General features: G+C 45.8%; 1 protein-coding gene across 6 annotated transcripts in view; it reads left to right on the forward strand.

The window, feature by feature from the left end:
- Positions 1 to 1,900: 1,900 nt before the first annotated feature.
- Positions 1,901 to 14,610, forward strand: part of FUBP3 (far upstream element binding protein 3) — a 36,148-nt gene continuing 23,438 nt past the window's right edge. For 2 of the 6 annotated variants that reach the window (XM_072352741.1, XM_072352745.1), the window contains exons 1-4: positions 1,901 to 2,071; positions 8,243 to 8,348; positions 13,871 to 13,921; positions 14,412 to 14,445. In XM_072352741.1, the coding sequence (XP_072208842.1) occupies positions 1,985 to 2,071; positions 8,243 to 8,348; positions 13,871 to 13,921; positions 14,412 to 14,445 (278 nt within the window). In that variant the 5' untranslated portion in view covers positions 1,901 to 1,984. The remainder of the gene's footprint in view (positions 2,072 to 8,242; positions 8,349 to 13,870; positions 13,922 to 14,411; positions 14,446 to 14,610) is intronic. The other 4 variants (XM_072352743.1, XM_072352746.1, XM_072352742.1 and 1 more) reach the window with 3 other exon arrangements.

Below are 14,610 nucleotides of genomic sequence, written 5' to 3' on the forward strand. Positions count from 1 at the left end.
AGGGAAAAAGAAAAAATAAAAAATAAAATAAAGGAAGAAAAAAAAAAAGAGAGATGGAAAGAAGCAAAACAAAATATCTCCAGTTGTCGAGACAAGGGGAGAAAAATAGAGGCAAACATCCATAATTTTCTCTGTGGGGCTTTGCAGTAATTGAGCCATTTGGATAAAAATAAAGGCAGCAGGCCCTTTAGGTAAGAGGGGCTTTTGCAATCCAAGAAGCCTGAATTATGCGTCTTGTATCACTTGAAATCCCCCCCCCCCCCCTCCATCGCCCCCCTCCACCTCCCCCACGCGACACCAAACCACTTTCCCTTTTTCTTCTTCCTTTTTTTTCCCCCTCTCTCTTTTTTTAAGCACCCTGTCAAACATCGTCCAACGAGAAGAGAATTTCAGCTGTCACAACTAATTTCTGTGCGTGTGTGTGTGTGTGTGAAGGTGTGTGTGTCTCAGGAGCAGGGACAGTTGGGGGGAGAAGGGTGATGGAGGCATAGAATCACTCCTTTCTTTGGCTTTTTTTTTTTTTTTTTTTTTTTTCCTCTTCAAAAGGAAGATTTACATCAGAAATTTGTTTCTGGAAGTGTTTAAGGCCTGTAATTTCCTCCTTTTCAATTGCTGCTGCCTGATGTCTTGTTACTTTGCTTTGCTGGGCTCCATCTTCCTCCATCTGCCTGCAGAGATTTACATCTTGCTCATGTTCCCCAGGGTCAACCAAAACACCTTTTGTCAAGCAGCCGGCACCCGGACCATCCCTCATCCCAGTGAGAAGTGAAGATCTGAGCGCTCTCTGCCACGGCTGCAGAAACAGCCTCGATCATTGAATCATTTCATACAATCACTGAATGGTGTAGGTTGGAAGGGACCTTAAAGATCATCGGTCTCCAACCCTTGCTGTGGGTAGGGTTGCCAACCACTAGAACGTGGATGAAAGATGTTGTTGATGCAGATGCATGCACCTGGTTGATGTAAATCCTTCCGTCATCAAGCCCCCATATAAATAGGGTGGAGTTTTTTTGCTTAGGGATGAGATCTGCAATGATGGGAGAAGAGGAAATGTTGGCATTCAGGCAGCACGCAGTGCTGGAAAGAGCACATAACAGCCAAGGAGAGCAGCAAGAACTTCCAACATTTGGATGATGGTTTGACTGTTGAATTTAACACTCTGATCCAGCAGCTTTGGGAAACTCCGGGATGAGATGGATGCCATTAGAGCAGCATTCAGCTCTGGGGGTCACAGGTACAGATCATAGAATGGCCTGGGTATAAAAGGGCCATAATGATCCCCTCATTTTAACCCCCCTGCTATGGGCACAGGTGCCAACCATCAGACCAGGCTGCCCAGAGCCACATCCAGCTTGGCATGGCTCTCCTGCAGTGGGTCCAGGGCAGGGCAATAGAGGCTGCAGCACCTCTGTATGGAGATAGATAGATAGAGCTGGGGGTGGACAGGCTGCAGGAGGCTCTGGACAGACCTCACTGCATCCTTCCAGTGCCCACAGGTAAACAGGGAAGGACCAGCAGGGATCGTGACAAGGAATAATGGTTTTAAATAGAAAAAAAAAGAAAAAAACCCGAACAAACGAGTTTTAGGTTAAACATAAAGAAGCAATTGTTTGCTCAGAGGGCAGCAAGACCTGGAGGTGCCCAACGCTGCAGACGGGGCCCTGTGCAGCCCAAGCCGAGTAGGGCTGCACGCACAGCGCTGTGCCCGGCCCCACGGGGCCACGCTCCTCAGCTGCACGCGTGGGACCGCTCCGTAACGCAGCCGGGCAGCCCCGACCCGCCGCCACCCCCAGACCCCGCACCGGGCCCGGCCGCACCTCCACGCCACCGCCCCCCCCCCACAACCGGCCCTCCCTGAGCCACGCCCCCTAGGCCCACTTCCGGCGGAAGTGGGGGGCTCTTTCCCTTTCCGGGTGCGGGTCCCCGGGCGGAGCGGCGGGACGGCGCGGCGGCGGCGTCAACGGGCGGGCGCGGGGCGCGTGTCATGGCGGAGCTGGCGCAGGGGCAGAGCGCGGCTCCCGTAGGGATCAAGCCCGAGGGCTTCGTCGATGCCCTGCACCGGGTCCGGCAGGTGAGCGCCGGGCAGGGCAGGGCCGGGCCGGGGGGGCGGGAGGAGGCCGCGGGGCTCTGCTAGGCCGCGGGGCCGCCCTGAGGGGCCGGGCCGCCGCCCCGCCGAGCGTTCCTCATAGTGCTGCTCAGGGGCTGCGGCGGGGTCCTGGGAGCTGCATGGAGCCTGCGGGCTGTCTGCGAGTGAGGCCTTCGTTAGGCTGGAGGCTCAGCAGCAGCCCCGGTGTGGAAGAGCTGTGCTTGGAATGGGGAGGGTGGGGGTGGGAGCTGCTCCCCCGGCAATCGCTGGGCTCACTCAGCAGCTGTGGATCCGCAGCCATCACCACCTCTGTGCCCAAGGCGGGATGCCTGCTGCCTGTCTGCGTCTCGCTTTGTGGAAGGGGGCTTCGGGGATGAGTAGCTGTAGCTCCGCTGCATGGATGTCCTGAGGATTTGCTGTGGTTTGGGCTCTGTTCCCCTCACGTTGGATGTCCCAGCTCTGATCGAGCCGTACTCAGTAAGCACACAGTAAGCACACTGTAACAAAGTGTGATACAACCAAATGCCAGGCCTGCTGCTGGAAGACTGACTTGACTCTTTCTGATGTTGCAGGCCAGGTGGCAAGTATCTCCTGTTTCCCAGACTTGCTTTTCTCACTTAAATGAGAAACTTTGAAGAAACTAATGCGGACCCTAGGACCTTTCAAGCAGTTGCTCTGGTGGGACCTGAGTGGCTTACCGTCGCTTGCGGCTCACTTGTGAATCAGTGTGGCAGCAAATCCTGTTCTGCACAGTCTGCAGCAAAGCGTACAGACGCACTCGCTGTTCCAGAGGAACACCCTGCACCTTCCCAGAAGAACTCCCAAGCCAGTTTGCCCTTCATCTGCTCATTTGCTTCTTAACAAAAGTGTTTCAGTGGGCGGGTTGTGGTAGCTGCCTCCCAGGTGAGGCCAAGCGCATCCCTTCTTTCAGTGGCTAATGCAGCATCATGGCCTTGACAGTGTGCAGTATCTGAAAGCTTTCCTATTACCTCAGCTTGGCGCAGTTAATTTGAGAGGTGTGCTGGTCTTGATCTGATCATCTGTAACTGAAGGCCTCTTGTTTACAATGATGCCATTGAGTTTTGATGATATAATTGCTTGCTGGCAGTTGAATAATCTTATCAATAACTTGTGTGCGCACAAGAAAATCATCAATTACTTGCCAATCTGTGTTGGAAGTACCACGTTATATACCACCTGCCTAATCAGTAACAGGTTAAGTGTGATGATGGGATATCTTGGGCCGTGTTAGGCTAAGGCAGTGCTAGCTGAAAACTAAGTCACTTCTGTGTTCTGTGGCTGCTGTTTATCATGCTTGTAGGTCTGGGTGCCTTGCGTTGACACATGGAGAAGATAAAGAATACTTTGATACTCTATTTACTCTGATTTTGCTGATCTTAAGTTTATTATACTTGAATGTTTTGGATTTCTCCCAGCATTCAACCAAAGTTAGTCTGCTCTGATCTGAAATGCTTTAAAATCCTCAAAGCTGTCAACTTCAGGTCAGGCAGTGCAGAGCAGCAGCTTTCGTGCTACCTTTCATTCTGGACATGAGCTTGTTGAGAAAACTGCTCTCTGTTTGTGTTCTTGGGAGCGCAGTGGCCTATGTGCTTGTGCAGTGTGTTGTATGCTGCCTGTTGAATGTTGTTTTATTTTGTTAGTATTTGTAGGGTGAGAAACATAGTGCTCTGCAGGCAGCTCTGCAGTGACACTTCCTGGCTGAGAATCAGGTGTGATGCAGAGGCAGTTTCAACTGACATTTCTCCGGAGGTGATGGCAGAGCTTTCACTGACTGTGTTCAGTGTAACAGGTTGCCTGATGGCCCAGTATGTGGATGTCAGCTTTTGTATTGCTTCTGCCTAGTATTGTAGCTTTTCAGAGTATTACTTTTGCTCTAAGAAGGGAGGGAGCAGAGGAAAAAATTTGGGTTGTAGCTCTTGCTTCCTGGTTTGGACTGGCATCTCCGATCTGATCTTTGAGTTATTTCAAAGCTTAAGCTTGCACTTAAGACTAGTAATCAAATCTACTAAATTCAGTTCTCAAGAGGGCCATTACCGTAAACTTGAGCTGCGGTACACTGTGCTTAGTTAGTAATAACTAAATAATTCAGGACAGAGAAGACTTTCCTGATCAATCACGGTAACTGTGATCTTCAGAGACACTGGGATGTGAGCTGATGTGGCAATGAGACATCTGTAGTACTTAAATACTTGAGATATACCAAAGCAGACTTTCTCAAGTGAATGCTAGAGCTTTGAGACAGTCTATTTTGCATCTTCCACACCACATCTCAAGTGAGTGGGTTAGTTTATGGGTTGTAAGTGGTAACTGATCTGTACGTGAGGGCAGCTGCTCCCAGGTATGGTAGTTTTTTTTCTGAGACATTTTGGGGTTGGAGAGTGGGAAAGGATGTTTGTTCCCCTCTCCAGTAATGGGATCGCACACACAAAAAAGCACAGCTGCCATTTCTTTAGATAAAAATTGATTTCTGTTGGACTGTTCTTGGGTTTAGTTCTCACTGACAGAGCAGCATCTTGTTTGATTCTTATCTTCTCTCCTTGGCAGTCTCACTATCTGTACAAGGTGTGCATTAGTGATTCCCTTGGTACAGATACGTGTAGAATTCTTGTCACCTGCCATATGTACCCTCAATCTGGGTTTCCAGGAGTGATGAAGAAGAAAGACAGTGGCTTAGCAGCCTGCAGTGGCTGATCTTGGGTACCTTCAACATGGATGAAGTGGTCTGAATCTTACTGTGAGTCAATGGGTTGTGTGTGTACGTTCCTTTCTAGTCTTAGGCTCCAACTTCTGATTCCCTTTGGAGAGAGATTGTAAGACTTACTCTTCTTTTGGGGTGCTTTTGCAGATCTTCCTCAGCCAGATTTACGTCTTTGCAAGAGGGCAGAAATATTTAGGAAAACCACCTGTGACCTGAAAATTAACTGAGCGTGGATGGTTTTGCTGCTTCCTACAGAGCTTTGGGGGTACGACTGTCATGCAAGTGTTGTGTTTGAGTGGGAAGAGTGGCAGAAGTGCTAGAACTATGTGCAGGGTCAGGTGACACAGCTTCTCTATATCCTGCTCCTCTCTAGAATGGCTGATGTGATTGGTTGCTGCTGTTTTGCAGGGCAGCAGGGAGAGGTTTTTTCCTGGAAGCCAGGCCATTTTTTGAAAGCTGAATTCTGCAGATCCTGGTGGCCGAGTCTTAAAGTGTTTGGACATTAAACCTTTTTCAAAGGGTGTTAAGGTTATAGAAGGAAGGAAATAGATATTAGGAAAACACGCACACCTCAAGCAACTCTTTTTTGATTTTCTTGGCTTTACTATTGCAATCTTACAGCTCAGGTCTATGCTCTGCCCTTTAAATAGTTTGTTAGGGGGCTTTATTTAGGGGGTATTCAATGTAAAAACAGTTGTGTGCTGGCGGAGCTTTCTTCAGAGTATTTCAGAGCTTAACAAAATGGATGTACTGGGTTAAAAAAAAGCCACTGACATGCAGAGGGGCAAAAGCAGTGTGGAGCAGCAGCTTGCAGTACATTACTCAAGGTCATTTAGGCAGATAAGGGCTAGGTCTGCTTACTTTTGCTATGTTCTAACTTTGGTGCTTATCTCGCTGCTGAAGCTGTAGTAAAAACGGAGGTTCCCATTCTAAGTTGAACACAAGAAGTTAAAATGTATTTTAACTGTTATATCTACTTTAAAAGCTTAAGTCTTAATTTTGCAGCATGTTTTCTCTACTGTACTGAGATGGTGTGTTGTCTGCGTGTGATCCCAGGCAGCTGGGAGGCTTTGGAGATAAGGGTGTGAGTTTCAATAAAGGAAGGAAAAAAATACACGTATCCCAGAAGCTGATAGTGTGAGAATTGCTTTGACTCTCCTGTTTGGCCCTATGTTTGAGGCTCGTGAGCTGGGGTGATGGCTGTGTGTGAAGCACAAGTAGGGATTTGCAATGCTCTCCTGCTCTTGGAGTTGGCAGCGCTGGTGATGGGGATCTCCTTGTTCACACCTACGTGCTTCATGTTTGTAGACCAGTCTTTTCTTCCCTGCCCAAGTGTGGCATGTGATTTCAGTTCCAAACTATCAGCAGTTTCTGTTTGGTTTTTTTCCTCAGTATCTTTTAAGGGATTTCACAAAATAAAATCAAAAATTCTGCCAGGGTGCATTATACTTGACTACATCTCAGTGGCGTACGTTTGGATTGTAAGTTATGATGTTGAAACTGTCAGTGGTTTATTGTAAAACCTTGTGGTTTTCTTTAATCTCCTTTTCAGCATTGAAATTGTCAGGAAGTATCTGTGTTCTTTGTACCTTCATTAAAGTCCTTTGCATCCCAAACAAGGGGGAAGCAGGTGAGTCAGGGGCTGGAAGCATGGATTTAGTACAGCATCCAACAGAAGAGCAGGGCATCTCCTCATGCTTCCTAGTGCAGAGTGGACGAGGGCTTGTCTGCGTTCATGCCTTCAGAAAGTATGTTTCTCTGAGCTTGTTGGTTCTTGGAGATGCTGATGTGCAATGTGCCCTGTGTAGCTTGTCCCTGTGCTCAGTTATGGCTGAGCAGCACTTCCTTTTTGGGGTCTAGATCAGCCACACTGTGGGTTTAATGGTCCAGTGTTACGTTTCCAGTTGCTCATTCAAAACAAGTTTTAAGTCCTATTAAAGTAGGAAGGATTTATTCTCCAGCTCCTGGCACTTGATTAAAATCAAGTTGTTATGTTTCTAAAGGAGAATGGGAAGGAGTGGTCAGAATACAAGAAAATGGTCAAAACTTGGAGCCCTATCCACACAAGGCATCGAGAATATTTTCTATTCTTTCTAAAAGCAGTGCCCTCAATCTTCCAAGGTTATTTCATATAGCATTTTTCACTACCCTGTGGTTCTGCATCTTGTGCAGTTGTTTATTCCGCTGCAGCAGTTGATAGTGTCAACAGCCAGAATTACTGTGGATGCCTTTTTGTTGCAGTAAAACTGAATTTTAGAGACACCTTCAGTTGTATTTGTTGTTTGCCCTTGCCTTCGTTTAAAGCCTATCTTTGTAAAATGCTCTTTTTTCATCTATTCCTTTTGCTTCTCCTCTGGTGATCTGCTAGGTGTAATAAAGCAAGATCATACTCCTAGCAAGGATCCTTGTGCTGGAAAAGGAATTGAGTGCTGTACAACACACAACATATTTGTTCTGCACCTATATTCTGCACTATAGAAGAGTAGGCAAGGAGTGCTGTGGGGCCATGGTTTGCCCGTCCCTGAAGGGTGTATTAATCGAGCTACTAAAGCTGGTTGGCTCTCAGACTTGGCTTGCATTGGTTAGCCTGGAGAACAGGTCAAAGAGCTCACCTCTGTCTCATCAGTCCATATAATTGTCTCCCAAATGTCAGAGACAAGTTTAATGTTTCACTTGTATTAAGTGATGTCTCAGAGTGTCTCCTGTTTTATTTGCATCCTGTGATGCCTGAATGTCTCCTCCCTCAAAGTGTCTTCCTTGCCTCCCAGCTCACTCCAGAATGGCTGTTACTCCTCCGAGGGCTGGAAGCAGAAGCACAGGCAGCCTTAGCCGTGCTCATACTGCAGGAAATAGAAACTTACTCCGGGCCGATAGTTTGCCCACTGGCTTATTCTTCGTACAGTAAACACATACTGATCCAGTCCCTTTGACCAGGAGTCCCCAAACCTGTCCTTGTGCTTTGTATTTGCACATTCTTCTCCCTCCACTCCCCTCACCCCCCACTGATGTGCAGCTATGCATTGCTGTGTATCTGGATATGCATGAATGCAGCAGAAATGTATGTCTTCCTACACTGCTATGACGGTGGCAGCTTCTCCAGGACAAAGCTGGGGGACTCGATTTTAATTTGTCGGCGGTCTGCTGAATGAATGAACAAATCTGAATGTAATATTACAGGGAATAAATGCGTACTCATGACCAGGAAGAGGAGCTGGGTGAATGCAATCTTAATTACACAAATATCAAAAGCCATGTGGAAGCCTGTTTACTTTACAAATAAAGCACTGCTTTCCTAGGACTTTTATAAAGCCATCTATGTAGCAAATAGAAGCCAAGAGATTGTTGGACTGGGATAAATGCTTTGTTGAAAGAAGGAATGTTTAGCTGCGGTGGCTGAAACTGCAAATATGCTGAGTTTTTGTCATCTATTTTTATAGATTGCTGCTAAAATTGGAGATATTCCTCACTTGAATAATTCTACAACACTCGTGGACCCATCAGTTTACGGTTATGGAGTGCAGAAACGGCCCCTTGATGATGGAGGTAAGCTGGGTATGATTAATCAATCTTGTGAATTTACTTCTGAAATCCATCTGTGGTGGCAGCTGTCTTTTTTTAAGACCAGAAATTGATGCAACTTGTTGCGTATAGAATTTGTTTGCAAGATTCCCTGTGCTGTTGAGTCTTGCATAGCGCTGGGTTCGTAGGCATTAATAATAGTAACGTGAAGCGATTCCTTTCTTAGTTCTTCAACTCTGGAGATCAGCAAACTGATTTTGTGGTTAGTCTTGTTCCATGATCGTCTGGGGAGGGTACTCCATGGAATTGTGCTGAGGTCTGTGTGCAGAGTACCAGGAACGCACTGCAAGATGTCCCTTGCTTTCTGAGTTCATTCAGTGTATAGGAGCAGTATTCCCGCTGCTTCTTTCCATGAGTCACAGCACAGCAGCTGAGTGGATGTCATGTTCCCTTTGCTTTGCCTTGCACGTGGATTTTAAGGAAAAACAGTGCTGATGCAAGTTGATCTGAGTTTGAAGGAAACTTCCTATATTAAACGTAATTTTCATGACTATTCTTCTTAAATCTCTGAAGCATTTAATGTTGACTGCAACCAATGAATAATTTACTGGGTAATTCTGGTAAACATAATGAGTTGTTACATGTGTAAAATAAACAATCTGTTTCTGGTCTTTGGGAAGAAGAAATGTTAGAATGGATGTTTTCTGCTATTACAAATCTAACGTGCTCTGTGACAAGAAGAATGTCTGCACTGTGGTACCTGCTGCTGCTTAGATGCAAATTGCTCGCTGTTAGCCGGCTCTTTCTCTCCTAGTATTTCTACAGATAGCCCTGCAGGTTGATTCTTTCCTCCATAGATATACTTAAGAGTACTGAGGAGATATGCAGAGCTTCAGCACTTCATTTTGAAAAGATTTCTTTTCTGTTTGATAAAAAGCTGTTGTAAGACAAGGGCTAAAAATACTGCCTGTCTGCTTCTTGTGCTGAAAAGTGTGCTGGAACACAGGAGGAGCTGCTTTTATGTGGAGCCTTTGGCTTACAAACATGGCTGTTGTCTGAACATATGCCATAACACACTTTGTTCTCTGGCATTGTCTCTATTTGAGCAAGAGGTTGCTGCTTGTTCGGTTTAGTGTTTTGGGAAAGTGTGGGTTGGTAGGTGTGAGCTTGGAGCGTCGCTGTATGGTTATGTGCTGGTTTCTGCATAGGAAGGTGCTGGGCAGTCCAGCAGTGAGCAGTGAAACCTGCTGGGCTTTTTTGTGATCAAACAGATGTGTTCAATGTGGGTCTAATTGCTAGGCTAGACCAGCTGCAAAGAAACAGTTTGCAAACATGTACTGGCCTTTTCCTTCCCAGCAGTTTTCAGCTTCAGCTCTGCTTAAGGCTGTTCTCAAGCAAACGTCTGATCGTGGACATTATTTCAAAGGATTTCATCTTAAGATGTTTCTTCCATTCCTGAAACGTTGTTGGAGCAGGAGATGTGAATAGATTCTATTTTGCCACTGATTTGAATAATATTCAATGTAAATTTGAAGATTGCTGAGCTGTCTGATTGGCTTGGATAAGTGTCTGGATATGAGAAATAATACATGTAGCCCTCAAGGAATCATTTACTTGGAACATTAGTCCTACTGTTTGTTTTCATCGATTCAGCAGACAGAACGTGAGAAATCCAGCCTCTTAAGGTGTCCTTAAATGCGTTTTTTTAATATATGAAATAGCTTTAGTGCCTGATAACAGCCCAGGTTAGACTTTGTACTTAAACTTTTACCAGTTAGCACTATTACTTGCTGACCCTTGTTTGTGTTGACACAAACCATGTCAATACCGCCGCGGGCCGCACTGTAAATGCATTTTACCTCTGGTTCCTTGTGCTGTGATAGGCAGCCCCACGTAGCAGGGATTGGCTTTAGGAAAGCTTCCCAGAGTGGCTGGACTCCTGAGCGTTCCTCACATACATCTGTAGGTTCCGTAACTTCCAGATTAGGAAAGCACTTCCCATTTGGATGATCTTTTACTGCCAACAAGGGAAATCAGGACCGCATGCCCACACTTCGCTGCATCTCCTGCTACGGTTTGGGGCCATCGTCATCAAGAGGAGAGGGGTTCTGTCTTTATGCATGCTTTGGAAATGTTACGGTGTGGGGGACTGGATACGTTCTGCTACTCCAGATAGCTTGAAAGCAAATGTGGTGGTAAATCTTGTTTGTTTACCTCTGTACGCTGTGTGCTCATGGCTACGTACAGCTCTCGCTGCTCCCTTAGCCCTGTGTAGCTGTTAAAAAATTACTTCTGTTCCTCAGACCGCTGGAAAAATGGATTGAGAGAATATGAGAGTATTTAAGGTGACAAGAGAACTGTCTGGCTTTCAGGGATATCTAATTCTGCCTGTCCATTTTTGTAAACAGCTGCCGGCGCGGCTGATTGATGTCAGCTTAGGAAGTGGTCTTAAGACAGGATGACAGTGCGCTGGTCAAAACAAATTCAGCTGCTTTTAGAGCATTTCCAGGAAAAATAGACTTGTCATAGTATTGGAGGCCAGACAGCGTGAGTTCCTTTTGCATTTCCCTTAATGTAACATTCATCAAAAACAAATAGCTGCTGGGGCTGACCCTGGTGACCTGGCCTACTGGTATTAGATAAAGTTTGAGAATTATTATGGTTTTTTTTTTCCTTGCATTTTGAAGGATGTTTCCAGAGGGGGAAAAGAGGACCACTGAGATGGGGTCCCTCCAAGATCCAGTGGCATCTTGCTTGTGGTTTGCTTCTGAGAATAGATCCCAGCACTCCTCTCTATGGTCAGCAGCAGCTCCTGGCCTCCATCCAAATTAATGTGTCCATCTAGTTACTAGTTAGCACAATTTAATAAGTTTATTTAATGCTAAACCAACCTCAAAGAAGCAGCTTTCTTTGCTTCAAATGAAGCAGGGGTCTTGTCTGCCAGAAAGATAATGATAGCAGAACCTCAGAAGTAGCCTTTGTGTGCGCTGTTGTGAACTGCTTTGAAGATGCTTCCAATGATGTAGCTAGGGTTCAGCAGCAGTGCTGTAGCTGAAGGCTGAAGCACCCTTTGAGTCTGGGGAAACAAAGACAAGACCTTGAAGAAGCCCCACACCACCTCCCCCCTGCCTTCCCCAGGCCTCTGCGGTACATCCAGATAGGTTTTGTTCTAATAGAACCTGACTGTGTTAAAGCCTGGGGGCTCAAACACACATGATCCTGTTGTATGCAGAACTTGCATAGCTCCAACGTCTTTTCATGGGCACGAAGAAATCTTATTGCTGTCTTCCTAACGAGTTAGCAGGGATGCTCTTTGATGCATCAGCAGCATGACCAGGTAACAGAAATCCTCTTGGCAAAGGCTTTGTGTGTAGCACGAAATGGCAGCTCTCTTCAAAACTGTGCATGCCTTTAATAAGGCAGTCTAAAGGTGCGAGCATTCTCTATAAAGATTCTCAAGAAAGGCAGGCAGGAAAACTGGTTTGGACCATTAAATTAAATACCTGCCAATATTTAAGGCTGAACAACAACACCAGTAATTATTACCTTTCTTGCAGCTTTCTGAAGTTTATGATGATCCCATTTGGGTTCCAAAGTGTGAAGTGCGGCCCCATTCCACTGCTTTCCAGGAGCGCTCTGGTTTTGTTCTAGCCATGAGGATATCCTCGATGACATTGTATATTCCTATCATGCACGTTAATTTAGTGGGAGGCACTGCTCTGTTCTATGGGGTGGAAAAAAATCTGCATTTGTTTAGAGTGTCTGTTAGGTAGAATTCAGTTAAAGGTGAAGCCTAAGGAAGAGTGAAGAGTTATCAACCAGCAGGTGCCATTAACGGGAAATTGTGCTTGTTTTATTCAGTATTTTTCCTTATTTGCAGTAAAATGACTGCAGTTACAGTTAAATTGTACTCAATAGATGTAAAAAGGGGGAAACGTGGACGTGGCTTGTCAGAGTTCAGCTCCCTCCCCAGCAAGAGGAGGGAGGTGGGGGAACGGGATGGCAGCTTTGGTGCTGCAGCAGGCATGTGCTGCCCCAGCTTTGCCTCTCTATTAGCTTCATCTTTCACAGCAAAATGGGCATTTTAGGGGAGGAATTAAACCTCAGATCGTTGAGACGAGGAGCCACAGCAATCTTTTTTCCCTGTGAATAGAGAGAAATTGTATCTGACTTAAAGCAAGTCGCGCCAGCTTTCTCCACCTGCTCTGCTTCACAGCTCCTGGAGGCTATCTGTGTGCAGAGGGAATGGTCTCCTGCTTTAATTACAGGGGCTTCCATTGCTTTTATCAAATTGTTTCAATAAATGTATATAAAGTAGGTGTTCTATCTGTCTGCCTGATTCAGCTTCTTGTGCTCGTGCACTTTTCCTCTAGGAAGCTGTCTTCTGGTGTTACAAAATGATGGCTCTTCTGTTCCTTGCATGAACTTTGGGATGTGATTATAGGATGCCTATCCATCTCATAATTTGTGGGCAGCAACTGCAGTGTAAGAGACTGCAAAGAGATCTGCTGAGGTGAATCCAAATGCAAAATGGCTGTTTAAATACTGCTGAGCATTAGGAGAGCTTCTTGCCACACCTGGGGGTGCCGAGTGGCCTGGTCCTGTCCTGCAGACCTATTGCTTTTGGCAGAAATAGACCTGAGTGCTGTTTGGGGCAGGGTGGTGAGATTCTGGATTTGTTTGATCACGTTTGCTCAACTCTGCAGCAGCAGCTTATCAGCAAGAGCAAATATCCCCCATTACATCACCCACCTTTTCCAGCTACAGCATTGATAGTTATCAAATTGGAGCTTTTTATATTCGGGGTGAGAATATGCGAAGGCAAATCTAACAGCGTCAATAACGCAACAGTTGTCTCATCGCTGAGCTGGAGAGAGTAATAAAATATATATGTTGTCGATATTTTGGCCCTGAACTATTATAGAGATATTGACACAGCACAGAAATATGATATCGACTCTCTTTGTCTGTTTTATTGGAGTGTTTGGCCACAAACTTTGTGGGTTTTTTTTTATTCCTACCGGATTCTGTGTGCCTGGGATGCATCCGCTGTCTAACCCTGACAGCTGATTGCCAATTTATTTCAGGTCAAAGAATGTGCAGGTTGCTGTAAGGTAGTTTGAAACAGCATCTTTATTATCACGGCTCACGTGTTGTTAGCCGGTTCTATTTGTTTCGCTACTTGTGCCCTCCAGGCATGCAATATAATCTTCAACTGGTTGTTAGGACCAAATGGTCTGGTTTTTAGCTGGTTTGCTGCAGGCAAAGTCCTGCAGGAAGCCCAGCAGGGCATGTGTTCCCACTTTGCATGAGTTGGTCTAATGATATTTTCCCCATTAACGTTTGGAAGAAGGATCTAATCTGTGGGGGCTGGGGGAAAAAGTCTGTCTGAGGGCTGTCAGCTGGGAGATAACTGCTAATGGGAACGGGCTGCCAGCTGACATCGCAGATATGCCTGGAATGTGTGTGTTCAGTCCAACATGTTGGGGGAAAAAAGTACAGTTTGGGTGCCACGAGGGTTCTGAACAGACTTCTTCCTTTAACAGGTCTCCGTGTAAGTGGGCTCCATGGAGCACAGATAAGAGATACAGAGAGAAGTATGTGCGAGCAATCTTCAATGCCTTTTGCCTAGACTAAATCTCCGAATCTGCTCAGCTTTTATGTTTGTTTGTAGAACACACTGATCACTTGACGTGTCTTTTCTCCCCCTGCAGTCCCACCTCTCCCCCTTTCTCTTTTTTTCACTGTGGGTTTAAATGGGGAAGGAGGGAGGTTAGCTGTGGGGATTTGGATTTGGGCAGGCAGGATTTTCTCCCATGACTCTCAGCATGGGAGACGCAGATCAATTCCCTATCCTGTGTTCAGCTGGACACTGGGTTATGGTGTGTGCTGATCAAGAAATCCCCTCCTGTTTTGTACCCCATAACGCATTCATTTCAGCTGCTGAACCTAAATTACTGTTTTGCTTTTCTTTCTTTTTTGATGAAATGGTAAGAACTCTTTTTCTATAGGGATGAAGTTAGTTTATCCGTGCTAATGCTTTGATTTTATTTTTTTTTTTTCCCCTTTTTTCTCTCTCTGCCACAGTAGGTAACCAGTTAGGGGCCCTGGTACATCAAAGGTAAGCAGTGGGTTATGTTTTATTATTTATTGATCAATTCTAATTGTTTATTGATCCGCCATCTGTAGCAGTGTTAGGAAGTCAGAGGTTGGGAATGTGGAGAAACTGTCAGCTTGGGTTTTCTCCAGGCTGAGGCTTCTGCTAACCCTTTAAAAGCTATTTGTT

This window comes from Excalfactoria chinensis, chromosome 18 (genome assembly GCF_039878825.1).
Source record: "Excalfactoria chinensis isolate bCotChi1 chromosome 18, bCotChi1.hap2, whole genome shotgun sequence".
NCBI classification, from domain to species: Eukaryota; Metazoa; Chordata; class Aves; order Galliformes; family Phasianidae; genus Excalfactoria; species Excalfactoria chinensis.